The sequence below is a fragment of the Aythya fuligula genome, chromosome 11 (assembly GCF_009819795.1).
Source record: "Aythya fuligula isolate bAytFul2 chromosome 11, bAytFul2.pri, whole genome shotgun sequence".
NCBI classification, from domain to species: Eukaryota; Metazoa; Chordata; class Aves; order Anseriformes; family Anatidae; genus Aythya; species Aythya fuligula.
The window spans coordinates 2,186,661-2,214,516 of NC_045569.1; the positions used below are offsets into that span (position 1 = coordinate 2,186,661).

Here is a 27,856-nt window from a genome sequence, read left to right on the forward strand (position 1 = left end):
TGTTCTCACCTGAAATCTCTGCATGCCCAGCGTCACCCACCCAGGGGTCGAGTACTGTCCGCTACTCCTGCCAACCTGTCCATACCGTCTCTAACGGGAGGCCACAAACAAGTTTCTGAGAAAGCACCCTGTAAGCTTCCTGAGGAAAAGATGTGATTTTCCCCTGCTGATACCCACTAAAACCTGCTCAACGATCCAATCAGATGAGATGAAAACATACAACAGGAGGTTATTATGGCAGCTGGAAAGACGCTTGTGTCCAGAACATATCTGACAAACAAATGTTTCACAGACAATAGGCAAAGTGTTTCCATTATGTCAACGTGTCTGATTCTGTGGAATTGTCTAGTTTAGCTTTTAGATTCTCTGAGGATGCTTATCTCCAACCGCAGCCATCATAGCCCTCCACCCGCCTAGCAGGTTTTAGAGTCAGATAACTATTTCGAAGCATTCTCCGATATTGTTTCAAGGTAGTTGAAAGTTATGCACTCAGGCATAGGCAGATCAGCTAAAGCCAGGAAGTAGCTCGAGTGGTTTTATGAAAGTCCAGATAAAGCATACTGTTTTATAAAACATATGATTTGGCCTGAACAGGAATGGTGGATTTAATGCAGAGACTATCAGGACTTTGATCTTTTCTGTGCTGTAGTCAATTGGTCCTAATGGTATCTTCTGGCCTTAAAAATTTATGGATCATGTGAGCAGGACAAACTGTTTTATCTATACCTAAAGTTTTAAGTGATAAAATTGAATCCTTACAACTGTAATACTGTGAATCAAATGGATGTTTGGTATTTCCTCTTTCTATCCACATTTTGGAGAGCTGCTGTTCAAAACCAGCTGAACAAATAAGGGCAATAATCGTTCAGCCCACTGTTTGTTTTGGGAACCATAGAAGGAAGGTCATGATCAGAGAAAAAAATATGAAAGATGCAATTTTAGATTAGAAAAAACAGAAGAGATACTTTATTCTGAAACTTATAACCCTCGCAGAAATAGCTCTTGAGGATAATTTAAGCACAAAAAAACCTCTGATATGGAGTTGATGATATAAAGTATCATGAGGGAGCAGTGTCCTGTAGGAGCATAAACCTTTTATCTTGGAAATCCTGCCATGGCTAAGCAAAAACTGCCTTCCTGCAGGAGTTTACAGGTTTTACATATAACAAAAGAGATAAATATCCTATGACTAGTGATGTACCCATTTACATATCACTCCAGTCATAAATAAAATTGCTTTCCTGCGCAAAAACAGATTTATGCACATGCTTAAAAGATATGCTTATGGGGTCTGCCCCACCACTTCTGATACAGAAATTACACTGCATGAATTTGATGATTCACTGCAATGTTCCTGTAATGAGGCCATCTCCATCTGTCTAATGATTCCTGCTAGTGGGACAGATGTAATTTATGATTACCTAATTTAGATCAGAAAATGCTCTATTTACTCCGGAGGAAAAAAATAAAACTTTTAACTCTCCCACACCTGAAATTTCACAATGCCTGCCAGTCCCTCAGCCTGACACTGCCACCAGCACCTCCAGCACTGGCACAGACTCACGCTCCTCTCCGACACCCAGAGCATCACCTGGTGATCCTTGGGGGTCCCCTGCCAGCTCAGGTATTGGATGTATGTGTGTGTGTGTGTGTATGTGACAGGAATTTTAATTAAATGAGCGATATGACTTCAGTCATACGCAATATACTAATATAATACAGTAATTTAGACGTTTTTCCCCCCAAAAGAACCGCACTATATGTTATTTACATAAAAACGTAACAAAACAAACAGCATCTCTGCACATCCGGACGGGCAGTTCAGGAACCACCACACCAAGGTGAGCGCCTGTCCCCTGCCGGGGGGCAGCGGCAGGGCTGCAGGGGGCAGGGCTGCAGGGGGCGCCCCTCAGGTGGCTCCCCGGGGGCCGGGGCTCCTTTTCGAGCCCCCTTCAGCCGGGGACACCCCGGCCTCGCTGCCTCGGGCACAGCTCCCGCCCGGCCGCCTTTAGGCTGGCTTTGCGCCTGCGAGGCGCGCTGCGGCACGCTGCGAGCCGGCCCCGGCCCGGCCGGGACGTGGATGCCGCGGCCCCCTGCTTCCCCTCGCTCCCTCCCTCCCTCCCTTCCCTCCCCTGGGCCCGGCGCGGAGGCCGGGCCGGTTGCGGGGCGCCGGAGGCCCGGCGGAGGCCGGCCCGGCCCGGCCCGGGGGCAGCGTCCCCGCCGCCGCCTCCTTCCCCCGCGGCCGCCCCCCGGTCCCCGCTCACGCTCCACGTCGTGCAGCTTGGCCCGCTCCTCCTCCAGCTTGCCCTTCAGGCTCTCCGCCTCGGTTTTCAGCGACGCCAAGGTCTCGTTCTCGTGCAGCCCCTCGGTTGCCATCTTTGCGAGGGAAGCGGGGAGGGAGACGGGGGAGAGAGAGAGGGAGGGAGGGAGGAGTTCTGTCGCCCGCCGGGCTCTCGGGGATGCTGCCGAGGCTCCCGCTGCCTCAGCAACCCGGCTCCCGGCCCCTCCCCGGCCCTGCTGCGGCACCGGCCGAGCCCCGCCGGCCGCCGGGCAGGGGGCTGAGCCCGGCCTGGCCTCCTGCCCCCGCCGGCCTCCGGCAGGGGAGAGCCGAGCTGCCGGGCATCGCCTGGCGCAGCCCCGGGGCTGCCTCGGCCCAGAAGCACACGGCGAAAGGCTGGGGCTGCTGCCTGCACGACCTGTGCGGGCCTGAAGTTCGCAGCCCCTGCGGAAGGAGGAGGAGAAAAAACAAAAGAAAACAAAAAACAAAACCCTAACCGGTCACCTCAGCAGCATTTTCAAATGCCAGACTGGGAAGACTGATCCTGTCAAGGCTTTGCAAAGCCCAGCTCGGCTCCATCGTTCCCTTACAGCCCTAGGAGCAGGGGGGACTAGGAGACTTGGTCACAAGGTGCCGGCAGGATGGATGGAGCCATGTGAACCCCTCTCCTTATTATGCTTCAAATTCCTCATTTTTACCCTTGTCCCACCTTAAACGAACCCCCTCTTTATTCTGCACACAGATATGCAGACTTGGGCCTTCCCAGCCACTGAAAAGGACCAATTTCCGAAACACCAAAGGCAGCAAAAAACAGCTCCCTGTCTCAGCAGCTTCTGCTTGCGGGCAGAGAGCGAACGTGTGCGATGTGCAGAGCGGCTCACGCTTCCAGAGAAAGAACAGCAGCAAACAACCTTGCAACTTTTTGTTCCCTGGGAGTTCCTTGAAAACGTCCTCTTCTTTCTTCACAAATTGTCCTTGATCTACACTGAATAACTTTGCTCATATTGACTCTCATTGTCTCCCTTTAGCCAGAAAATAGACAATCAAATGGCTGTTGTTCAACCTGGAGATGTTCCAAGATTAGAAAGGCAGATAAGAAAATAAGTGTTTGCAGCTGTTGTTTAGACTCTGGGCACATCCTGGACACAGTACAGCCTTAGAGAAAGTAAGTCCTTTCCCACACAGGCTTAGCAGCAGTGTCACTGGCTGACCGGGACGCATGGGCAGACCTGTTGAGCTCTTCACTGTAAATCTGCGGGCTGAAGTCAGGCCTTTGTCTGGCTTTATGCTCAAGGTCTGTTTTACAGGATCTGGGCCACTTATATGAAGAGTCAAATACAGTGAACGCGTTTCCAGTCTTCCCCCTGTCCACAGAAGCTGGTGCGGCAACCCTACCAGTCTGATGGCCATGTAGGCAACTCTGGACTTACTTTAATCCAGTTACATTCAGTGTCACAAAAGAAAAAGGAGGCAGTATAATCTGTGGAGTTCACATACTACTGGATATGCTTTCATTAGAAATAAAAACACAACTTACCAGCAATCGTCTAAAAACCCTATGACAGTAAATGCCTTGTTAACACAATATTAGAATTTACCATGTTTAACCTGAAATGGCAGTTCAATCTGCAGCAGTGGACAAAAAATAGGTCCTCTTAGTTTGTGCTCTGATTTCAGATGAGTTTCAAAACACATCAGCACAGGCCAAAAGGCTGTGAAAACATCCTGTACTGTGGACTATGTGGAAAAGAGTAGCAAGTAACTGAACTCTGTAATGTTATGATCCATTAATTGTGCAGTAGTGACTGGTACATGAAAGTGTTTGTTGCTGTCACTTTGTACTGATCACCAGCATTCCCTAGAAAGCCGATCACTTACAAACTGGCTGCTATGTCCTCAGAGGCATTGAGCTTCCATGTTGCCCAGAACAAGGACAGCTTTGTTTGAGGACAGATTTTGACTCTGACTTTTCCCTATGGGTCAAAGGCATGATGACCCTTGGCTTCAAATATTTTGAGGCTATTTTGAGGTAACCATTCTGAAAGTAGTCTGCTTTCTATAAAGTGTTACTCTGTGGAGCTGCTAGAGAAGAATTCAATCACCAAGAATTGTGGCAAGAACAGTCATTACCATAATCGCAAACCTACCTTCCACGTGTGGCAAATGCACCGCATTGTGGTGATAGGAATATATGCGAGAAAGCTGGTACTATTCCATGGTGTGGAAAATGGAAGGTCTGACTGTGTCACACATTGTTGACTATCTCAAAGGGTAGGTATTTAAAAAAAAAAAAATATATATATCATTCTTACTAACTCATCAACTGATCTTTCTTTAAGTTGTAAACTAATGTACTAATACTTTTTTGGAGAAGACTAAAAAGCAAGCACATTGAATTTCTATTGATTAGCACCAATTCCAAAATGGACAAAACCCCACAGGAAAAAGATGTTTTAGCCCAAAAGGCAACTAAGGGAAGTAGGATGATCTCAACATTGGGAATCAGCAATTCCTAACTGCTATCCCCCAACAGATACTGTTTGGAGGAAAATCAAAAAGACTGGTGATGAAAATGCATTTGTGCAGCTGAGTGCAATCTGCATCTGAAATTAAAAGATGTGCAAATCAGGATGCTGCAAAAGGCTCAGCTGATTGCACACCACATTATGCACAATCATACACAAACACCTGCACAAGAGTGGCTAGGACATATTGTGCATTTTGATTTAAACCAAAGCATCTCCACAGATCTGAAAAATCAGTTACAAAAAGTAAAGGATACTTTCCTATCTATATGCATTCCATTACTACTGCAAAGAGCTCTCTGTGTTCCAGTTAGCTGTTTTTAAATCTCTTCTGCAAAATGAGTATGAAGAAGCAAGCTGAAGTCAGATCAACCAGAAAGCCCAAGATCTTACTGCAGCGCTGATACAAAGCCTAACAGGATGTTAGGTACTGAGGCAATTCTTTTTGAAGTCTCAGTCTGCTTCCACTTAGCAGCTGTTTCTTTTGGTAGAAGTCTAACTTCTGTAGTGCAAAGAATAAGGAGAAAGTTGCAGGAACTATAAGTAACAAACAGCCAGTTTCCTGAAACTTCAGTGTGCATTTAGCAAGTCATGCAAAAATTTACTAGATAAATCGCTATTTATAGGCTGCTGGCCAAGAAGGACCTGAACAAAGCAGCGGTTTCAAAGTCAGAGGAAGCAAGTAAATAGGGAAGGGACCGTCTTTTGTCTTATATTCATTACATCTAAATTTCCTCCTAAACAATGTGACGTGATTATGCTGTGTCAGTCAGTGAACTGTACACGTTGCACCATCTATAATCACCAAATCAGTTCTCTTATCTGTCTGTCTTATAATGTTTTCTAAACACCGTTAGTTAAACCTTTTAGTATTCCTGCAGAAATAATTTAATCTGACATTTAAATACAACAACCAACTGAACACCATTCAAGTTACGGTAGTGATCAGTTCTGGGGAAGAAGCAGTGAAGGAAATCTTCTCCAAAAGATATTACACAATGGTTCAGGAAGATGAAATAGAGTAACTCCAAGCTGGAGTATAATCAGGACAACGACATTCCTCACTTTGCAAAAGCAGTTTTGGAGACCAGCCCTTCAGTGACCACATAGGTACCCTAGCTTTGTATCTCATCTAAAAAAATCCTGTGACTGTGCCAGGACAGTGCTTCCTGCTAGGAGAGTGGGTTGTCACCTCACCAGTAATTCCTGAAGATTTCAATGCCTCCAACATTGTTCCTTCTTCATGCAGGTATTATGACAGGACCTGCTGGTCTGGCTAGCACGTTGGCTCATCTCCCCCATTACCACCTTCTGGTACACACACGGTGACAGAAGAGCCTGCACGATTCTTTTCTCACTTTATCCTCATTGTAACTACTTCCAGCTCTGACAGATCCCCCAGCGAAGTACTGCACATAGCATATGAGAACACCTGGTCTCGGTATGAAGTGTAGGCCATGAGGACAGCATTCCAGCTCTGTCTCAGTGAAGCTGAAACAGATCAGATGAACTTCAACTCCCCTCACCTCTGCTGAGTCAGTCCATTGCAATAGTTCTGTCTCTTTTGGAAGTTCTGTTAAAGGTAATGGGCAACACTCACGATTACAGGCTGAGCAGACTTGCACACATATACCTCAGAGCAGAGTTTAGACAGGCATGTAACATTTGCTTAGCTAAGGAATGCAGTGCCCTAGGGTAAAAATCTCATGGCCACTTTCCAATCAAGAATCAAAAAACATATCCTTGAACCCGGGGGCCATGTCTGTTCCAGGCTCAAGGAATAACATCAGGTGTCTGCAGAGGTGTTTATTTGGATTAGAAGTAGCTGGCCTTCAGGCCTAGCAATGCTTATTTGCTATCCAGAAAAAATCCAACTGAACAGACCATTAATATACCAACTCCTATTTTTGCAGGCTTTTCACATTCCAGCTGATAAAATCAGTAACATACCATTTCCACACATAGTGAGCAGTAGCTGAGCTGTTCTGATTTGATGTAAACAGCCCTGAGGGGCTTCTCTTTGGAGCACTTGTCACATGGACCGAATACAACCGCTAAAAAGGTCTGGTCACACATCTTTGCAGTATGAGTGAGCTGAAAGAGAGAAGAAAAAGAGTGTGTTCCAGTCCAGTGCAAAGTTTCCTGCTACTGCTCTGGTAGCTAATGCAGCTTAGGCTGTATATAGACATCTACAGACTAGATAATCTCTCTCTGTGACTAATCTCTCAGGCTTCGTGGACTGTCACTACATGCAAGGCAGTTGTACGATCTGCAGATTATATTTTTATGAAGAAAAATACAAAGTAAAATATGTATTTTGTTATAATGTGCACTGATTGCACATAGATTAATGTCAACGTGGATTTTTAATTTTCATTTAATTAATGCCAGTAAACAGTAACTAGAAATACATAGCAGCTGATCAGTGCAGATTTCTCACAAACGAATATTTATTTTTTCACTCTATTATTAAATATTCAATATTACATATTATTTTTAAAGCTGAAGGATGGCCTAGGATTCAGTCAGCAGTTTCAAAAATATTATGATCAATGTGCTGCTTGAGCAGAAAGTGATGCTTCAGCACACTGAAAGCTGGGTTATTATAAGCCCCCTTTTTCTTCTCAAACCAGGTTTCTTTAGGATCAAAGCAGTATCAGCAATAGAGAATGAGACACTCTGAGATTCAGAATAACAAACAACAATACCATCATAATGCCATTTTTCTCCTTACCTTTTTCATAGGGAAAATGTAGTATTTCCCATTCTCTCAATGCAAGCTTTTAACAGTCTCTAGATGTTTAACAGTTTTTCACATAAACATAAATAATGAGTTTATGAGTTAGAAGAAGCTATTGCAAAGGAGATTTTAAATGGAGCAAAATAAATTGAACGAAGTATGCAGATTTCAGGATTTGGCTGGATATTATGTAAAAAAATCAAAGTTTATTCTATGCACCTCCATTTTGCTGCTTATTCTTAGATTTTTCCATGGACAACTTGAAAAATGAGATGATAAACCTGGAAATCTTGTCCTTCCAAGTTAATAGGAGTTTCTTCTGTTGTCTAAAGGAGTTGCATAACTTCACCCCAACATATGTGAGAGGAAATCTGCCCTAACATGAACTACAGCAAATTTGCATGGAGCTTTCAGCCAGCTATACACAGTCAACAGGGTTTATAACCCATTTACTGAAAAGCAACAAATACGCCCTAACATTTTTAATGCATTCTTTTGCAAACAATGAGCCCAAGACACCAAGCCACTACCTTTTCAATGAGCTTCCCTGTACTAGTCTATCTAATAGCTTTAAAGTGTCTATAGCAGCAGGGCTCAACTATGCTAGATTCTTAAATCGATATTTAACAACTGAATAAATTCTTATTCAGAGATTCTTAGAATTCAAGATTCCCACTGAGGGCAACTCAGGTGACAGATTTATGTACTTGATATGGAGTCTCAAGACATTAGCCCAACAAGACTTTGGGAGGAAAACTTTCACTTCATAAGAAGTATAAAATGAAAATATCACAGAAAAAAATGTCATCTTAGTTAAAATATCATTATTAGACCTAGAGACTTTAGACAATGATCTATTAAGCTTTGAATAAATACCTTGGGCAGAATTAATTTTAGATAAAGCAAGAGAATTCACTGGAGTAACACACAGGGTGAATTATGCCTGATATCAGTACTTTACTTTAGATGAGATTACGACATACAAATCTCACTGCAAGAGAAGCCAGCAAAACTTCCAAATACTTAAAAGTGGTATTATACATGAGATACTTTATATCTTTTAAAAATATGATACAAAACCATCATTGTTACAAAGAGCTTAATCTCAAAAGGTCTAAAAAGATTTCTTCCCATGCTGTAGCCTGAATTTTTAAACATACTAGGTTTTTAAAAAGATACAGTGGAAGTATAAAAATGGCAGCATGCTGAAACATTAACAAATATGCCACTTGTAGAGAAATTCTGCACAATTAATCTTGTTGGTAAATATACAAAATTGCCTACCTTTTCAAACAACAATAACCCAGCGTTTCTCAAGGCGAGTAAATAAGCCGTATGCAACTGCTAATGTAGAACGGCAACCTCTCTATTATTAAGGCTACTTAAAGGGTATTTAAAGCTCAGCCTCTCTAAGTTGCATCACCTCAGGTCAGTTATGTACTGATGATTATAGTTTAGAGGCTTTATTTTAACTGCCCTCTTCGAATACAGAGCAAAGAATATACAGTGTTAGGCAAAATAGACCTTGCCTGTTCATTTCATATTGCAGCAATTTTTGGATGTTTCCAAATATTAAACATACTACTGAAAAGGTGGCTGACTACTGCTTTTTCCACCTATTAAACTGACATTCTGACAAACGACAGTGACAATGTTAAATCTATTTCATAAAGAAAATTCTAAGTCTAATACAAGTAGTGGCCATGCTTGTTCTTCCTTGGATATACTTTCATTGTTCACCCATTTTAAGACAGTAACTTCGACATCAGCAACATTAAAAGTTTCTGCTTTATTGGATTCTTTAGCTCCAGGGATATTTATGAAATCATGTCTGAAAAACTTGAAAAGTGCTGAAGTCACATCTGCTGTGACTCCACTGAAGTCACTGAATCATGCCATTAGATGTTTGCATTCAATAGTCAAGACAATGTAATGCAATGTGAGAAGGAAAAAAAAAAGGAAATTAGATTTCAGTCCAACACAGGTTTGGGTAGAAGAAAACTATCTTTTTTTTTTTTTTTTTTTTTTAAACCCAAATACTATGGAAACACAGGAGGGAGAGGGATCACCTATGCTGTTGAGTCCAGCTGCCAGAAGCTGCAGGAGTCACATGCCTAAACCCTCTCCATAAGCAATTTTGGTGCTTTCCCACTGCAGTAAGGATCATCCTGTACTTTTCCATTCGAATGCAATAGCTTTCTCCTTTACTATCATTCTAGGAAAGTTAACCTCAGTAATGTCTCTTTCAGGTATCTGCCCTTCATCACTAATACTGCTCCTTACATTTTGAAGAATTATAAAAACAGAGAAAGATTTGTATCTACATATTGTTTAAAGGCATTAACGTCAACAGAAGTACAGTAAGTTTCTGACAGAATACAGTAAATACTGATTATTTTAAACTTTCTTTTAAAATATATTTTGTTCTTTGCATGCACAGCGCTAACAGCATATTTCACACAAACCTCTCAAAATAATTTAGTACCAAATTATCATAAATATTTTCCTTTATCAAGAAATTTTTAACATACAGACGTACATACCTTCTGATACTTCCGTGGGATGTAGATTTAAGAACGGATTGTGATTTTACTCATACTGTACCAGGTAACATATGTGCAGCTCCAGTAACTGTAAAAAAGGCTATACACAATTTATAGCAACTAGACTTGCTTGCTTTAAAATATTTACAGAAATTCACATGGAGCCAGCAACAGCATAACCATTCAGATAGGAATATACACAATGTGTATATATAAATAAAATATACTCATATGTATATTCAAAAAATTATTATCTGAAAATATAATTATTCCATCACTCGAAACACTACAGATTGATTTAAAAGCTACCTTTTATTTAACAGATAAGAATACTAATGTACCTATACATCTGTGACATTTTGTACAGCTTTTATTGCTATTGAACAAAATACAAAAAAATTCCTTCATATATTTTTCATATATCTCTGTGGATAGTACTATGAATATGTCACTGTTCACAGTAAATACCAAGGATGGGAAATAGCAAAAAACAGTCCTTCTTTATATTTACAGATTTTAAACACTATGTAATAATAATAATAGTAAAATTGATCCTTCCTGTAATGTTTAAATTAACTATAACAATTAGAAATTAGAAGTATTTCAAAGCTTAAGCATTCAATTTTCATAATTATATCTAATAACCTAGCTAGAAAGCTAGCGTAATTTACTGATGAATTTCTAATGACTGTCATGATTCTAGTAAGGTGAATGCTGGTTCTCCAGTTGTTCTAAGAGAGTCTAGTATTAAATAAAGCTGTTATTCTTTGCATTCAGCCTGCAGGAAGAAGGCTGAACAACGCAAAAAGAGGACTACTTCTAAGGATCCTGCAATTTAAATGAAATATATTTAATTTCAATGCCAGAAATTAAGCTTGGTTTATCAGTAAGACCAGATCACAATAGCTGCATTCACTCCTACTCAATGTCAGAATTGAGGGAGGGAAACAAGCAAGAAAGAATGGGAAAAAAATGTGTACATGTGTGCATACTCAGCATATGTTCTGAAAGACACTGCATTAGAGATGGACCCAAAACAGGAGATGAACTCTTTTTTTTTTTTTTTTTTTTTTTTTTTAATAATCTTTTAATTTAAACATGGATCAGAACAGGAATTTTTATGTCTGACTTTTCTACGCTAATGACTGATATGAAAATGCAGACATGTCATTGCAGAGAACAAAACTAAAATCTGCCTTCAAAAAAAAAAAAAAAAAAAAGCACCCAAATTCCCCCCGGCTAAAGAGCTGTCTGGTGTGCCTGAACAGTAATGTAAGCATTCAGCCTGAGTGAACCAAGCCAGCATGCCTACAAAAGACAACATATGTTTATTACAACAGCAATTCTCTTAGACTGGTTCAATGTAGTTATTTGTATCAATAAAATAAAATAAAAATTGAACAATTGTGGGAGGACCTTCTGTTCCATCTTTCTACAGTTTTCTTGTGAACTAATATGAGAGACTTATTTCATGGAATGAATAAAGGCCTAAAAAGCATAAAAGGCTGAAAGCTACTGTAAAACAGATCCAGAATATCAAGACAATGAATAGAATTACCTTGGAAAAAAATCTCTTGTTACAGAAAGCAAAGGCAAGGAAAACTGTAAAGTAATAACATTAATCCCATGGTAGTTTTCCCCTATGACTCATGCTTTAGAGTTACTGATAAAGACCCAATGCAATCTTGTCTCCTGTGGTGTAAGAAACTGCTGTCAGCTTTATGTCCAGCTGATAACATCATCATTATAGGACTATAATGAAGAATGAAGTACAGTAAGAAAACAGAAAGAAATCACAAGCTTAAATTGTTCCTACTTTTTAAGTCTTGACTTTAGAACAAGGTTTTAACAGCTTAATTCACTGCAAGCTACCGTGCCATCCACCAGCTGGAGAAACGAACCATGAAAGTCTGCCTGTCTTTATTTAGTCTCTGAGAAAATACCAGTGCATTAGTTTTATTACACCCTTGTGAGAAAGCCAAGTTTGAAACTGCTGGGGACTTGTATCATTTCCAAGGCATGTGGAGAGGGAGTGAAAGGAAACGTCACTTGAAATAGATATTTGGTATCGAGCATCAACTGTGGAACGTCCTCACGATTGTTTAGCATAGCCTGCAATCATACCAGAAAGGGTAAGAAAATACTGTATTACAAATAAAACCCAAAACATTAACATTGTTTACTTATCATTGCACATTTCCGTTTCAGGTAAGATATAGGAGACTTCTTTTGATCAACTCCAAGTGTGTAGAAGATGAGCAACTTAGTCATAATTTGACATAAGGGTCAAGTATAAATACGTAGCATCAAAACCAGTGTGTATGAAGTACTTTTTAACTTGAATTTGAAAGGGAGTAGTTGTAGCTCTTACCTGTACTTTACGAACAAATGATGGAGCCACTCTTTTCTCAAAATCATCTATTGGAGTGTATGAGTTGAGGATCTTAACTATCTGCTCAAATTACAAAAGACTATTTTAGTATGTCACAAGAAGTGAGCAGAGGAAAAGAAGAATTAAATACCATCTTTATTGGTATTTAATTGAAGTTTCAGTAGGAATTTTACAATAATTTTGACTGATAACCTGATAATTTATTACATAGATGATGACTGCTATGAATCATTTCCAAGAATGTCAGCAGGATCAAGAAGATGTAGAGAAAGCTGAACTGATTAAAGGAAACAACAAAAAAAGCCTCTGACAAAATAAAACAAAAATCCATTGTGGAATAAAAAATGAGATGGAACAAGGCAGACAGATATTCCTCACAGAAGCAGTTAAAATGCTAATGATCAGGAATGTGGGGTTAAAAAATCCAATATAACAAGTGGTGACACAGAATGATGAGGAATACTACTTTTATCAAATGAAAGGCCAATGGCTCTTTGCAACAAATTATTTTAGATAGGCAAGATTCTGCAGTCAGTATCAGAATAAAACAAATGGTTCATTACCTGCACAGTAGAAAGAGATGTGCAGTGTTCACATATTTCTTTGGCATCATCATCTGTGATCTTTTTGACCTGAAGGAGCCATGCTGCTTGAGCTAGAGGCTCTAAAGTTTCTTTGGCATTACTGCTTTGAAGATTCTTGTCTTTAAGCCATTCTTCCAAATAGCTGATATTACATCTGGGTTAAACCATGAACAGACAACAGAAACATCAGGCTCCCTCTAACAATCAAGCTATATTAAAGACTTCTAAAATCTTTGTTTCTCTAATGCAATATTCATATTCATATTCATACAGTTTAAGTTAAAAAACAAAGAACAAAACATACCTGTAGATCATAAAAATCAGACAATTAACAGCCTGCTGATCTTTAATTTTAATCCCCTGTATATATATATATATATATATATATATTTAATTTATTTTTTATTATTTTTAAAGGTTGGAAAATAGAAAGCAAATTATTAGTTTAGCCGTTCGTTACAGAAAAATACCAATACATACTGGCATCGGCAAATATGTTATAGCACTATATGTCTTTAAAATAGTGATTTACAACTGAGTTTATACAGATTAGAACAATCTTTGCACATTACAAATCAGAGTTATAACTGAAGACCTAAAGCTTTCTTTATTAACTTCTAAGAATCCTTAATGTCTCTGTCTCAGTGCTTTTCTCACTGCAGAGCCTGAAAAAATCAAGTTTGCTTTTGTCTATTTGCCAGACAGGGGACACTACCTGTTTTGAATTAAAAATACTATTCATCGTCATGAGCCCACAAGCATAGGAAGAAAACTGAACACAGGACCAACTTTGAGCTCTAGACTGTCATTTTCTCTGTCTTTTCCTACATGGAAATCAACATGTCCATGGACAGCATGATTTGTATTGTTTTAGGTTGAGAAAGCTTAGCTTAAAAAGCAAAGATCTATTTTTTAAAAAGAGTTTAAAAAACAAAAAACAAAACAAAACCAAAAACCAGTTGACTACTTCCAGCAGAATGGTCACAGAATAACTAATGACTTAATAATAAAGAACTGGGTCACATTAAAATGTTAAAAATTCATTCTCAATCAACTGCTTGCTGAAAGTTTACTGGCTTTACCTTATCTGCATTCCTTTTCTACAAGAGCACATGTCCTTGCGGAGGAAGAGACTATTGAGGGTAACAGCTCCAATCAGAAAGAAAAGCTGCTTCACTGCTTGCTTTAGAAGCTCAGAGTCCAAGCCATTCTGGCACATAGTACTATAAAAATAGCTGAGTTGTTGCAGGATAGAGGTCATTGTGTAGGTATCTGTGTCATCTATACTAGAAGAACGTTTACGGAACCCTGTAGGTTTCAAGCCAGAAATTCCTTGGAGACTTTCATATTCCAGCATGCCTGGTACTGAAATACAATAAAAAACAACTGGTAAGACTAACACTCGTAAGGCTCCTTTCCGTTACGTTAACTTAGTTCTTCAACTAAATATAACTTTAAGATATTTTAAAATTTAAATGATAGAAGAAAAATAATATACTGACAAAGGATTCTGGAGCACAAAAATTTTGAAAACCCTATTCTTTCTGCAGAAGGCTGGTCTGTTTCAAAGCATTATACCATACAGGGAAACTGTTCAGAGGAAAAAGTCTCTCCAAGCCCTGTGGGGATGTAACAGTGGAATTTATATGTGCAGAAACACACATGCAGGTACACACGTATAAATGAAAGAAAGAAGTCTGTCCCATCCCTTCCCTCCACGTGTAATCTTTATTCATGTACTTAACAAACTAGATTTAACTGTGTTTGGAGTTTTGCTGTCTTACCGATCATGGGTTGAATGTTGTTCTCCATTACAATAATGAATTGGTGATATATACGAATGGCCAAATCACTAAGAATTTGTCTATATTCTGACAGATCAAAATGCTTCAAACAGTTCTTATTCTGACGTGGGGTGTTAGACTTCATAAATTCCTACAATTAAGTTGTAGATATAATTATCAGAAATCACATGACATTATAAACTGGTATTATATTCCAATGTATATATTAGAGTATGGTCTCAGAATGAGTGAAATCGACTGCTAACTGCAATGGATGCATCTAGCTCTGGGCTCCTTGCACTTATTATTCCATTTAATGCTCATGCTTACTCTGTTCAAAAGCATACTAATGCCAAAGGAAAGACATGCCTAGATTTTGTTGGACTTTGCAGCAATTCCTTGATCACATAAACAGAAATCAAACTATTTAATTAAAAACAAACAAACAAACAACAAAAAACAGTTGTTTAAATTCTGCTTGCAAAATGCTTAAAAATGATAATTAATAATGTATGCTTTATTGCTGCAAAGGGATCTAATTTTTGGACTTTTCATAAGAAAAATTCTGTTTCAAAAAATCTAGGCTGAATCCTAACTTGTGTGAATTCTTGAGTGTTCACTACAAACATAGATCAACACACAAAATTCTGGATTCAGACCACTCCCTACTGTTGAGATTACATGTTATAAGATTGTTATTTATTGAATTTAAATGTTTTAAATTCTTCATTGCTCTTTAGATTTTATCGATATAGCCACAAGAGGGAGTACTGTTGTACTCAGTTGTACACAGTTACTGTGATTCCAAGGCTTTATGGCCCCTGTTGGCTTTAATCCTGATGTGCCTGTGCAATTTTGCTTCAGTCTATGTAAGTTAATAAAACCTAGCAGTAAAATATATTAAGAGTTTGCAATTTAAAACAATTTTGAACCACGGGATAAAATTTAACTTAAACAAGCAAGTTAAATACAGGGACAAAAAAAGAGTATTATATTGCTCCTTTCCAGAGAATTTCTTCAGTTAGCTCATAATGGTAGCAGCAAGTGTTTGAAGTGGTCACAATTATAAAGCAACTAAACCCTTTTATATATATGCAGCTGGACATCTGAAATCCAGCTCACATTAAATTCATGTATAGAGTTTCATTTACATAATGGTTTCCATGTTAGGAAATTAACTGACTTAAGCACTTTTATGTTTTTTGGGGATCACTGCATCAGGTAATTCTATACTGTCTTATTATTTGTGTAAGATATATCACCACTGCAAAGCAATACAAATATTGCAATATTATAAATATCAAAATATCCTGAAGGAACAGTGATGACCTGGTGAATAACTATCTATTGATTATCTCTGTTTATTTTGCTTACTGAACTAAAGTCTGACAGAAGTAAAGTAATGAAATGGTTTGATGAAATCACTCTTACCTCTTCCCCACTGTATTGCTTCAAACAGTTAAGAAAATAGTACGTATTGGAAAGCCAAAAGGACAACATCTCAAAATCTTCTGAATTTTCCTGAAAATGACAGAGCAAACTTTAATGGCATTGTCTTACTAAGTTAGCTTAATTTCAAAGATGAAACTTAAGACTACTACAGAGTTGGCATAATAGCACACATCTAAGGCAGAAGGAACATAACAGCATCTGTAACATGCTAACTGTACAAATCATTTATTTTTTTTTTAGGTTAACATATATACAGAAAAAAAGACCCCTCTTTTATTTGTTAAACATTGGTTAATTCTTATATGAGAGGCGCTAAATACATTAGTCTTAAGTAGTTTTACACATTTCTATGTGTAGTGAGATGGTGTACTGGAGGCCTTCCTGCAGAAGTGTGAACAATGCCTGTGTATAGAAATGAAACTGAACTACATATAAACACAATCCTAACTACACGTTTTATTTTTGTTAGCCTAATATGCACAAGCATTTTCTTATGGATAAACTGTTGTATAATTTTTTGTGTGTGCGTGTGAACCAACCACAGGCATTCTTTACATAACAAATTCAACTGCATAAGCCATGGTCCATTCCCACCTGTGTTACCAAGCATGCCTGGTGTTTTACTACATTCTAAATCCATAATAAAGCATTCACATAGCTGAATTTGTAATGTAGGTGAGATGACAGATGAATGATTCTTATATATATCTTGGTTTTGTAAACTGGCTGGCAAAGTAACCTTAATCATTCAGGTACTAATGCTGAAGTACCAAATAACGTGCCAAGAAAACGTTATTCTAGTAGAACAGAAGTACAAAACCCTCTGATTTTAAAAATAAAAATAATAATAATAATAAAAACAAAACAAACAAACAAACAAAAAACGAAAAAACAAACCTGTCTACTGACAAATATACTAACCTTCATTTCTGTCCATCCAACTTTTACCTGTGCTGAAAGCACAGTTGCACTTAAAACCTAATTAGCTACTCATTTTCTGATGTAAAATACTTTAAATGCTTTTGCCAACAACCTTTTCAGATAAAGGTAATCTCTGTTAGTACATGTTACTGTGTTACAGTGTTCAGCACAGTGGAACCTTAGCTGGAGACTTTATATGCATACTACTACTAACAGGAAAAAAAGTGTCACTAATAATAATTATTCATTATAGAAATACTAGCAAATGAAAGTGTCAGCATTTCTCAGGTATTGTGCATGCATCTCATAAACCTTACATAAAAATCAAAAAGTACAATACAGCCAAACATAATTCCTACCTTAACAACTTGTTTGATACCATCAATGGTTACATTTATGAAAGATTTCAGCATGTCAGCATCATTCAGATAATCTGCATACCTCACACACATGAATAGGATGTGAGCTGGAAGGCCAGGTATCATATTAACTACAACTCCACGTGGCTTTAAATCTGCGTAGAGGAGAGTGATCACGATAATTATATAAAAATAAAAAGATTTAAAGTGTCATTCTGAAAAAGACAAGCTCAAATGCATGGAAAAATTGTTGAGTTTACTATTAACTGCAAACTAATGCAAAAACCTGGTTTGTCACTAAGACTGATATTGTGAGGTAACTCAGAAAAAGGGCAGAATTCCCCTAAAAGAGAAATATGAAAGCAAAGTTCCCTTTAGTGAAAGGAAGGATAAAGAAAAACAGATGAGATTAATACATCACACGTGGATATATGACCAATGACTTACGAAAGTTAGTAGATCACAGAACGGCTTGGGTTGGAATGGGCCTTAAAGATCAGAATGATGACTAGGATGGCTAGGAATAAATTACTTCCTGTATGACTAGAAAGTAAACTCAAGTCCCTAAATCGCTCCTGAGATTTACAGCTTTATAAATGAACAGATACTAAGGAAGATGATAGTCAGAATAATTTAAAAGTCAGACACGATTGCAAAACAGATGAAGCTCTTTGTATTTGAAATGACTGGCAGTAGAAAAAGAGTAATGTAGCATCCCCAAGTGGTTATAGTAGTAAGAGAGAGGGATAAAGCCAACTTTGAACGTAAATGAGAACATCTTGTAGTTTTTGTTGTATTTTTCTACACTGACAATCACTGACTACTGATAAAATGTTACTTAAGTGAAGTGTTACTATAGTACCAAGGATCAGATTCTGAACAATCCTTTCTTCATCCTCTTTTTTGTACTCCATCATTCCAATGTACTCTTTGGACAAAGTTGGCACGTGAACTTCATTGACTGTCAAACATAAAGCACTGTTAACTGCAGATAAATGACTCAGTCATCATTCATATGTTAGAACAAACTACTGGAGAAAAGCAGTTTCTCTTTAATAGAGTACAGGCTCTGTTCACATTAATGTTTTTAGCTTACAGTTCCAAGCATTGAGTTAAATAATATTTATATTATTCATGTGAATAGTTTCACTGGATTCAGTGGAATTACTTACATGAATAAGGCAATTAAATAGCAGTGGTACACATCTACATTAGTTACTTCTGGATCCATTTGAAGTGCATTCTACAGTGAAGAATTACTTGCTATGTAAGAATTTTGTACAAACTAACTTCATATCAGTAACTATCTGCCATCTGAAGACCTATGTCAGGAGAAACTCATCTGATGCAAAACTAACATTCTATTCTCAGAGACAGCTTATGTGAGGATATGTATTAACTTTTATTGACAGAACATGATGCCTCTGAATTAAACTTTATCATATACTCTAGGTCTCATATGTGCCTATTATTTAGATGGAAAAAAAAAATACAGGAAGGAGCTTTTATGAAATTTCTGTTGATGGTTCCCTGGCACTTTTTCCTGAGGTTTTAAATTTCTAACTCCACCCCAAAACCCTACTTTTTTTTTTTTTCAGTTTTGTAAATCTACCTCCTCTACAACACACGCTGAACATCCAAAGCTACTACTACTAATAGTCACACAATATTTTACCTTTTTCAATAGTCTTGGTAAGAGTTTTGATCTGATCTTCCAATTTTTTAATTATTCTATCTTTCATGTCTAGTTTTTCTTCAAGATCCTGTAATAATCAAAGTCAGTGAGTTCAGAGAAATCACAATAAAGAAATGCTTTCTACTGCTACATGCTACTGCCACAATTAAAACCATTACAATGTATTTTTACTTATATTCAGTGGAAGAAAAATGAAACTTCTCTACCTTTTTTCTCCCCAATGAACTGAGAAAACATGCTGCCCATACCATACAATCATGATTTCTTTCTTTTTATCTTGCATTTTAGGTACAGTTTCTTAATGAGGATTTCATTTCCTCACCATGTTTTCCACAGTAAGTCGAGTTGTTTCTTGCTTTATCTTGCTTTTTACTTCATCATGGATTTCATCTTGCTTCAAACCGTTGCTCAGACCTTCAATTTCTTGGGTTATGACATTCAGTCTCTCTTTGGCTTTTATGTTTATTTCATTCTGTGCCTCATTTGTTCTAGAAACAGACAGGAAGCTTTGTCTTTTACTGTTCTTCTGTTAAAGCACAGTCATATCATATTTGCCCATTACCTATGAGCTGTATTCAAGGCTGCAAGGTGAATCTTATTTTGGATGTGCACTTCAATTTTAAGTGATTGTTACGCCCAGCCTATAGCACTTACATAAATTAAAATATAAAATAAAAAAAAAAAAAAAAAAAAGGAAACATAAATCTATTTACCTCCTTAGTGTTCTGTCCCCTTCTGGCTCATGATGCAGCTGATTAGACATCTCTTTCAACACAAGAAAATAAGATCACATTTACTTACTGTTCTGTACTTGTATTTAGTAAAATCTTTTCTTACACTCATTTTTTTTTGTAACAAAAATTAATATCATCACATAATGCAGAGAAATATTTAAAAATTCTACACAGAAGATTATATGTGATAGGGGATTTTGACATAATTAACTTCTTACAATTGACAGTCAAACAAATTGTAAATTTTTAAAAAATAAGTTGCCAAGGAAGACATTACACTTAGAGATACAGAACCCACAGCAACTTATGCTCTCCTAAATAGAGAAGTACTTTCAAACAAGCAAATTTAACACGAACATTTCCCCATCTCCTACTCTGAATTTTTCAACACCCTCTGAATTTCACCTCATGGAGTACAACTTAAGTTCCAAATCATCTTTCCTTCTTGACTGTTTCCAAAGAGCATACTTTGTTTCATATATTCTTAGCCCTGCTGAGTATACTTCCATACATCCAAACCACAGAACTAAATGACAAAAAAGTTCAAAAATGAAAGAAGTGCACATATTTGCATATATTTTTGTTTAATAACAGAGCTATAAACTATACAGCACTTCTTTCATGGTGTTTTTTACATTTTACTGGCACTTAAGTAAGTAATCAGGCAATGAAGTAATGCTGCTTCAGCTTTTACACATTCAAGTCTAGGAAATTCATTATGTACCTCTCAACTATAAGACCGATGACCACAATGGTATTTTACCTTTCAACTTTATAGTCTGTTCTTGAAGACGGTTTTCAAGATCTAATTTTTGATTTTCAAGTTCAGAAACTTGCTGTTTGAGATCTGGAATCACCTTTTAGAGAAAAAGGACACTTGCATATCTCAGCATGTTCATTTTGAAACATCTGTAATGTTACCTATGACATCAGAAGACCTTCAACTGCAAATAGGTAAAGACTGGGAAGACAACTGTGGGAGAGTACTTGCCTGAATTACATAACTTTTCTGGAGGCATCTGCTACCAGACACTCTTTAAAAATTAGGGAGCTAACAAATATTTGGACTGATACTACTATTCTTATATTCTGTATTTTAAAGGAAATTAGACAATTAACTTTCCTAGCTTGGTTAACTTTGGAAAAAGATCAGTACGTTATCATTTTTAAGAAATAATGTTATTAGTTACTTTTTGTTGTGTTTTCAATTTATGAAGTTTGTTTTGAAAATATTTCTAGAGCTATACTTCACTTAGCAGAAAAAATGATACAGTATATATGGTCTTCTAGTAGGATAGCACTTGATGTTAGATAGGTTTTTACACAGTACTAATAACCAGTTAAAATTTTTTAAGTCCTGCCTGCAATGTATTAGCGACGTTATATGGTTAGCTGCCCCCTGGTGGAGAGTACCTCAAAACTGCATAATCTAGCGCCTCAGGCATCTGTTTTTTAATTGACAACCAAATCACAGAACTTTTCAAGCTGAGAGACAGCGACAGCTTTAAAGAGGCTTCAGATCAAAAGATGCTAGTTTCTGCCCTTTGACTACAGGGGGAGAAAAACTAAATTCTAAATTTGAACGCCTCAAGTATAATACAAATCTGAAGCTGGCTGTGGGTTGCCAAAGTCAGAGTTTGTAAAACAGTATTTTGCCAATCTGTGATTAAAATAACATAATCAGGTTTATGTAAAAAAAAAAAAAGGGGGGGGGGGGTTTAGAAAAAAAGGTCTCTGTGAGGCTGCCCCAACAAGCTGTACACTTAGACAATAACTTTAGCTGCATTCTAACATGTTATCCTTGCATGCAGGGAAAAAGCCTGTATGGATGTGCAATCTTAGATGGCCACAACTGTTTGAACCTTGTGAATGAAGGACATGACTTCAAGATTTTGAGGGCTCTGTGACACAAACTCTTTTGGGTTGAACTACTAAGTAACAGTAAGATACTTTGGCTTTACTACACTTACCATGTTTTCTGAAGTTAGCCTGCTAACTTCAAGTCGAATACCATCATTTATGTCATTTTCCTCTCGAAATAATTTTTGTAGATGATTAATGTCTTGGCTAAGATGTTCAACTTTGAAATTCAAACCTTCAATCTCCTTTTCATAGATTTCTTTCTGAGACTGAAAGTGACTTTCCAATACTCTATTAAAAAAAAAAATAAATTGCTGATGTGGTAATGACCTCAATGCAATGGGTTAAGTTTCATACAAAGTGAAAAAAGTGTTCTACATGCAGATATGTCATTGCATTACCTGGGCATTAAAAGAATTTGAAGGTATGTGTGATACCTCTAAGGAAACATTTCCCAGACTGAAAACATGCACACATTTCACTGACTTAGTGAATTAGTTAAAAGTGAGTTAAAGCTACTCAGTCAATCATATAACATAGTGTTGGTTAATTTATTAAACAGGTGTTCAGAATCACACAGCCAAATCAATTACTCACTTATCTGTTTATCTTCTAGATCACAGCTTGGAGTTATGAAAAACATTGAAGAACTGGACTAACCTCGTAGCTTTTTTCAAGCCCTCGTAAGCAAACCACAATTCTCCATCCTCATTTAAGTGTTCCAAATCCTCCGTAGACAGTCTAGAATACAAGGCTGTATTGTTACTGTGCAGGTAAACAAAATGCATTCCTTATATATATACATATACATATACTTTTATTTTTTTAAAAAGAGACCTCAGAACAAAATTACCTGCTTCTTACATCTTCAAAATCGTAACTTTCCAGAAGCTGTTTTGTAACTTCCGACATCTTTTCTGGAAAAAAAAAAAAAAAAAAGTTTATCATATGAATAATTTCATTCTCATATTTCCAATTAAGTTATCATTATAAAAATCAAACCAATCTCTTCCCAAATCTGTAAGGTTCTTCCCTGGTACTAAGTAAATACTTACTACCAGAATATGATGAGGTATATGAGTGTACTAAAGTACACTATTAATATTGTTTTTTGTTTGCTTTTTTAAAACACATCAAACTTTCACTGTAAAGTTCCATCTTTCTGTTCTAGATCTAGACAACTGCTGCAGTTATACAGATTGTCTTCTTGTGCTAGCCTACCACATTAAATGCTGCAGATACAGGTTTGCCCTATAAGACACTTTCTTAGCATTGTACAAAGTGCACAACAGCAGTGCTCTTATTAGGTACCTTTTCTCAAAGAGACCCCAGTTCAGCAAGTTATTTAAATGTATCAGACAGTTATGAGACCTGAGGCTAACGACAGGCTGAATGAAGGCCAAATAACGTATATTTCCATATTCTTGGGTCACTATGGTATTCTTTTAAAATTCTAAGTAAAGTTTAAACTACTATTATTAATTTTTAAACAAAAAGAAGAAAAATTTGAAATCAGTTTCTTGGTACTCAATGATTACTTCATAAAACTCACATGGTTTTTGTTTTACCCCATGCAAGTAAAGCTGTGAATTGAATTAAATCACTCTGGAACGAGAAAGATTTTTTTTTTTAATTATTATTATTTTTTCAATCCTAGCAAACAAAGAAAAAAAAAAAACAATTTAAACTGGCTTGGTTCACATCATGCTTGGAAAGTTCCCTGAATTATCTAATGTGTAGCTTACCCCTCATTTCCCGCTTCTGTGACTGGGCCTGCTTTTCAACATCCAATTTTTGTGTCTGCAGCAGTTCAATTTCCTTTTGCAACTCAGGTATTTTCTTAATCAGACACGAATTACAGAATGAGAAAGAAAGTGAATGACAAGGGCTATATATCAGTTAATTCATAAAGATAATTATTAATATTAACAAGTTCATATGCTAGAAGGCTTAAAATGTGTTGTTTAAAGCGTCCGTTTCTTAGCAGAACAAAACATGATGTAGTGAAAAAGTATGTATTTGTCATGGAATTGAGTCATAGGAAAAAAGTTAGAAATTACATTTATGAAAAACAAACCTGAGAAACAAACCCCTTTTTGGGAAAAGGAAGAAAAAAGCTCCACACATTAAAATCCATATTCATGCACAATTAGTCATACTCTTGAAAACATGCATTTCTTTTTGTGAGCAATAACTTCTATTGAGTACTACACGAAAATGATACAACATAGTTATTTATAAAATACATCTTATTAATTACTATTTGTTCCAAAATGTTCTTGAGGACAAACAATGAAAATAATCTATAAATAAAACATCCGTATTGTCTACTTGCTTTATCCTGAAAAGACTCCAAAATTCATTGTGTCATACTTTACCTGCGTTTGTTTTGTAAGTTGCCCTACTTCTATTTTCAGGCCATCCTGAATGATAATTTCTTGCTGAATTTGTTGCTGTAGCTGAGATTTTTCTTCTTTGAGAACCTTAATTTCTCCCTTGAGCAATTCAATCTCCTTTTCATAATCATGTTTCTGATTTTGGATTTTTTTCTCAAGTATCCTAAACAAGACAATGAAAAGATGTTTTTCTTTTCCTGAACTTAGAAGCGAAAGAGGGGACTGTGTTTTTCTTTTAATTTGAAGGGCATATTTCAGTCAAGAAAGCTTAAATGAACTGTAATTGCTTGAAAATGCTACCCTACATCCTTAGAATGAACCTACAAAATGAATGATAATGAGATAAGAATGTCCCTGTATTTCCCTACATCCTAGTCAGGTATTGGGACTGTATTCAAGACAGAACCGAACTTTTCCACTTAAAGGCTAATTCTCTAACTCTTTGCCTACTTAAACAACTCTCTGCTACATTTACATAGGCACACTGAAGAAGGACATAGCAGCAGAAAGCCCCATGTCCTTCTCAGTAACACAATGGAAGAATCTTGGCATTTTCTACTGGCACCTGCTGGAATGGACTGGCTTCCAACATAATACTGTTAATGGGGAAAGCAGAACCCCCCCCAAAAAAGTTCTCTTATTATACTCTGAAGTCTATTGTAACTAATATCAGACTGAACTGAAGCAGAACACAGCTTCCGAGCCTCAGAAACAGATTCAGTGCACTCTTCAAATTTCAGAGGACAGAATTTCTTTGGTACCTATGGTTCTCTGTCATATATTGGTAAAGAGTTATTGTAAAACTCTTCCATAAAAACAGTAATATTTTTTTGATCTGAGAATGTCATGCTACATTGCTAAAAATATGTTTAAACCTGCAAAGAGTATAGCAAAGGGGAAAAAAGTTTTTCCCCTATATTTTTAACCTAAAATATTTAAAATTCCTGCCTTTCCTTCACATTGAATCTTTCAGTTCTGCTGTTTAACAATTACTTCACAGGAAATATGACTGGTATGGCCATCAGCTGCCTTTCTAAATGTCTGAATACTGAGGATATCCAAAAACACCATCATTATCAAGGGCTCCTTTTAATTTTTGAAGATACATGAAAAGACAGGAAACTGCAAAAACAAGAAGTCTTAAGTCTGCAGTATAATTTTCTGCATGTGACTGACCCACAATCATGTGCTCTTCTTCAACTAAGTACATAAAGAACTTCAGTACTAGCATTACTGTTCAAGAATACTAACAGATTCGTAAGTGATGTGATTATATTTAAAGCAGGAAAAAGAAAGGCAGAGAAAGAAAAAAAATGGATGTTTCAAAAAAATTGAGTTCAGATTCCATACATTCTCTGACTTTCTTCTTTTTGTATATCATCGAAGAGTTGCTTCGTGAGGGCATCCATTTTCTCTGTCAAAAAATATTGCAGTATTTCAAAGACCTTCACGCAATTAAGTGTATTTATTAAAACAGTGTTATCAAAATGAGAAGGTTTTTTTTTTGTTTTAATAAGCAATCTTTAATATATTTTAAACTATTTTTATACAGAAATTATCTAAAATGTCAAGAATTATAACAGTAAACTTGATAAATAATGCTACAGAACAGTTCTGAAGCACCAAAATTTTATTCCTCTAAAGTTTACTTAATATCATGTGTTGCTTGAATCCTTCAAAGCTAAATTCTTAAAAACATTATATTAAAGGAATGAAGGACAGAGACACTTTAAAGGAATGCACATGCTATCTCTAAGATAGGAATTGCAGTAAGAGCAGAGCTTTTGCTACTCAAAGAACAAATTTCATTTAATTATTATACTAAAAGCATTTGCCCTACACATTCTAAAGTAGCTTCAAAGAAGAGAAGATTAGAGCCAACTTTCAATTTTCTGTAAATTCAGAATTTATATATATATATATACATATATATATATATATACACACATTTACATTTGCTGTAAAACTGACTTTACAACTTTCATCTGCTCCTTTAAAACTCCTGTTAATTATTGTACCTTTCATTTCCTCAGTTTTTTCTTGGAGCTTTATTTCTAAGGTCTCTTTCTGTTCTCGTAATTCTTTATTCTGATTTTCAAGTTTGAAGATTTTCTGTACACACAAAAAATAAGCAAAAGATACAATTAAGAAGTATATACAAACTTCATCCTTCCTCATCACCCCACAAAAATTGAACTTACTTAGCAACACTCAGAATCATGCATTTGATAAATCCAGCAATGAACAATTTTTCAACTAAAATATAAGCACCAAAAAAAGTAAGGAAATTGTACCTGTTCACTGTCCTCTTTATATTTTTTCCCTTTCTCCTCATATGTTCTCTTTTGAGCAGTTAACTTTTCAAGCTCTAATTCAAGTTTCTGAATTGTATCCAAGTCATTCATATGAGTTGAAGCCAGATTGGTCAATCGTTCCAACAAGCCATGATTTTCTCTACTCTACGTTGAGCAAGACAGGTAAAATAAAACAAAAGAAATCACACTTGAAACTGTTTAATAGCATTGTCTCTTAGTATATTTCCCTAAAAAATTACTGCCAGAAATCAGCTCTATACTTCAATAATCAAACTTATTTTTGTGTAGAACTCTTCATGGCCGAAGAGAATTACTTTCAAGCAACTCGTTGGCAGTACAATCTATGCTTTGCCACTCCTCAGCTGTGGAAGACGCATCTGACCTATTTCTGCTCATGATTCCAGGTCAATTGTGATTATTTCAAAAACAGATTGTTTCCACCAACTAGGTTAAAGCTACTATCTTAAAGATAATTGGACTGGTATGACTCAAAAATAAGCCATGAAAGGAACATAATACAGGATACCCCAAAGTTACTAAATATAATGATCCAGAGCAGTTATTGGATCATAATATTTAATAATAACTACAAGATTATAATGAAAAATAATATATATTATTAGATAATAAGGGATTATATCCCTTACAATATTCCCACTGTATTTCCATGTCTTGTAAAGAAAACAATGGATATCATAATTCACAGAAGTCTCTAGTTAACAAATAGATATGACAAAAAGACAGTAGAAATCATAAACTGACTGGTGTTCCTCACCTGTTCTTCTATCTTTTTCTGCAGTCGCTGAACTCTGTATGAAAGCTGGATATTTGATACAAACCGCCGAATATTCTGAAATCTGCGCCTGGCAAGCCATGCACGGGCATATTTCTGAAGGATCACAGCCTTGTGTTCTTCAAGCATCTTTAAAAGAAAACATTTACATATGTCTGTAATTATCTGTGGCTCAATCAGCATCAAGTAAAGTGTTCTGTGAATCTATACACATTTCTATGCTTCTGTCAGAGGTATCAAAGTACTAAAATACTCAGACTGCACACACAGAAACCAGACTCTTAGTTCTTAAGAACTCTTAGCAGTTCAGAGATTCTATCTAAACTACCATGTAACGATACTTTTACAGAAAATGTATAGAAAAAGAATAGAAGATATGAGTACCAGACATGCAAAAGGTAAAGTAATAGGGATCACTGCCCTTGTCTCCATCTTTCTTATAGATCAGTAGCTGTTTCCAGCTACTGAAATAAGAATTTTTAAT

General features: G+C 36.6%; 2 protein-coding genes and 1 long non-coding RNA gene across 3 annotated transcripts in view; 1 reads left to right on the plus strand and 2 right to left on the minus strand.

Moving 5' to 3' along the window:
• GNB5 (G protein subunit beta 5) overlaps positions 1-2,860 on the minus strand; it is a 21,947-nt gene extending 19,087 nt beyond the window's left edge. The window contains exons 1-2 of the mRNA XM_032194541.1: positions 2,783-2,860; positions 2,265-2,376 (exon numbers count right to left, since the gene is read on the minus strand). Of these exons, the coding sequence (XP_032050432.1) occupies positions 2,265-2,376; positions 2,783-2,857 (187 nt within the window). The 5' untranslated portion in view covers positions 2,858-2,860. The remainder of the gene's footprint in view (positions 1-2,264; positions 2,377-2,782) is intronic.
• On the plus strand, positions 2,263-27,459 carry LOC116493290. The gene is made up of 9 exons (XR_004253734.1): positions 2,263-2,344; positions 3,021-4,549; positions 9,793-9,903; positions 19,563-19,609; positions 21,820-21,949; positions 22,485-22,641; positions 26,618-26,741; positions 26,868-26,983; positions 27,379-27,459. It is a non-coding gene; the product is annotated as an uncharacterized LOC116493290 (long non-coding RNA).
• Positions 11,312-27,856, minus strand: part of MYO5C (myosin VC) — a 33,913-nt gene continuing 17,368 nt past the window's right edge. Inside the window, exons 21-41 of the mRNA XM_032194540.1 lie at positions 27,355-27,501; positions 26,559-26,723; positions 26,283-26,376; positions 25,615-25,678; positions 24,247-24,427; positions 23,614-23,707; positions 22,722-22,785; positions 22,529-22,609; positions 21,979-22,159; positions 20,772-20,865; positions 19,988-20,039; positions 19,597-19,762; positions 19,254-19,341; positions 18,441-18,539; positions 17,579-17,733; positions 16,278-16,367; positions 14,847-14,997; positions 14,145-14,427; positions 13,042-13,216; positions 12,458-12,538; positions 11,312-12,198 (exon numbers count right to left, since the gene is read on the minus strand). Of these exons, the coding sequence (XP_032050431.1) occupies positions 12,046-12,198; positions 12,458-12,538; positions 13,042-13,216; positions 14,145-14,427; positions 14,847-14,997; positions 16,278-16,367; positions 17,579-17,733; positions 18,441-18,539; positions 19,254-19,341; positions 19,597-19,762; positions 19,988-20,039; positions 20,772-20,865; positions 21,979-22,159; positions 22,529-22,609; positions 22,722-22,785; positions 23,614-23,707; positions 24,247-24,427; positions 25,615-25,678; positions 26,283-26,376; positions 26,559-26,723; positions 27,355-27,501 (2,658 nt within the window). The 3' untranslated portion in view covers positions 11,312-12,045. The remainder of the gene's footprint in view (positions 12,199-12,457; positions 12,539-13,041; positions 13,217-14,144; positions 14,428-14,846; positions 14,998-16,277; positions 16,368-17,578; positions 17,734-18,440; positions 18,540-19,253; positions 19,342-19,596; positions 19,763-19,987; positions 20,040-20,771; positions 20,866-21,978; positions 22,160-22,528; positions 22,610-22,721; positions 22,786-23,613; positions 23,708-24,246; positions 24,428-25,614; positions 25,679-26,282; positions 26,377-26,558; positions 26,724-27,354; positions 27,502-27,856) is intronic.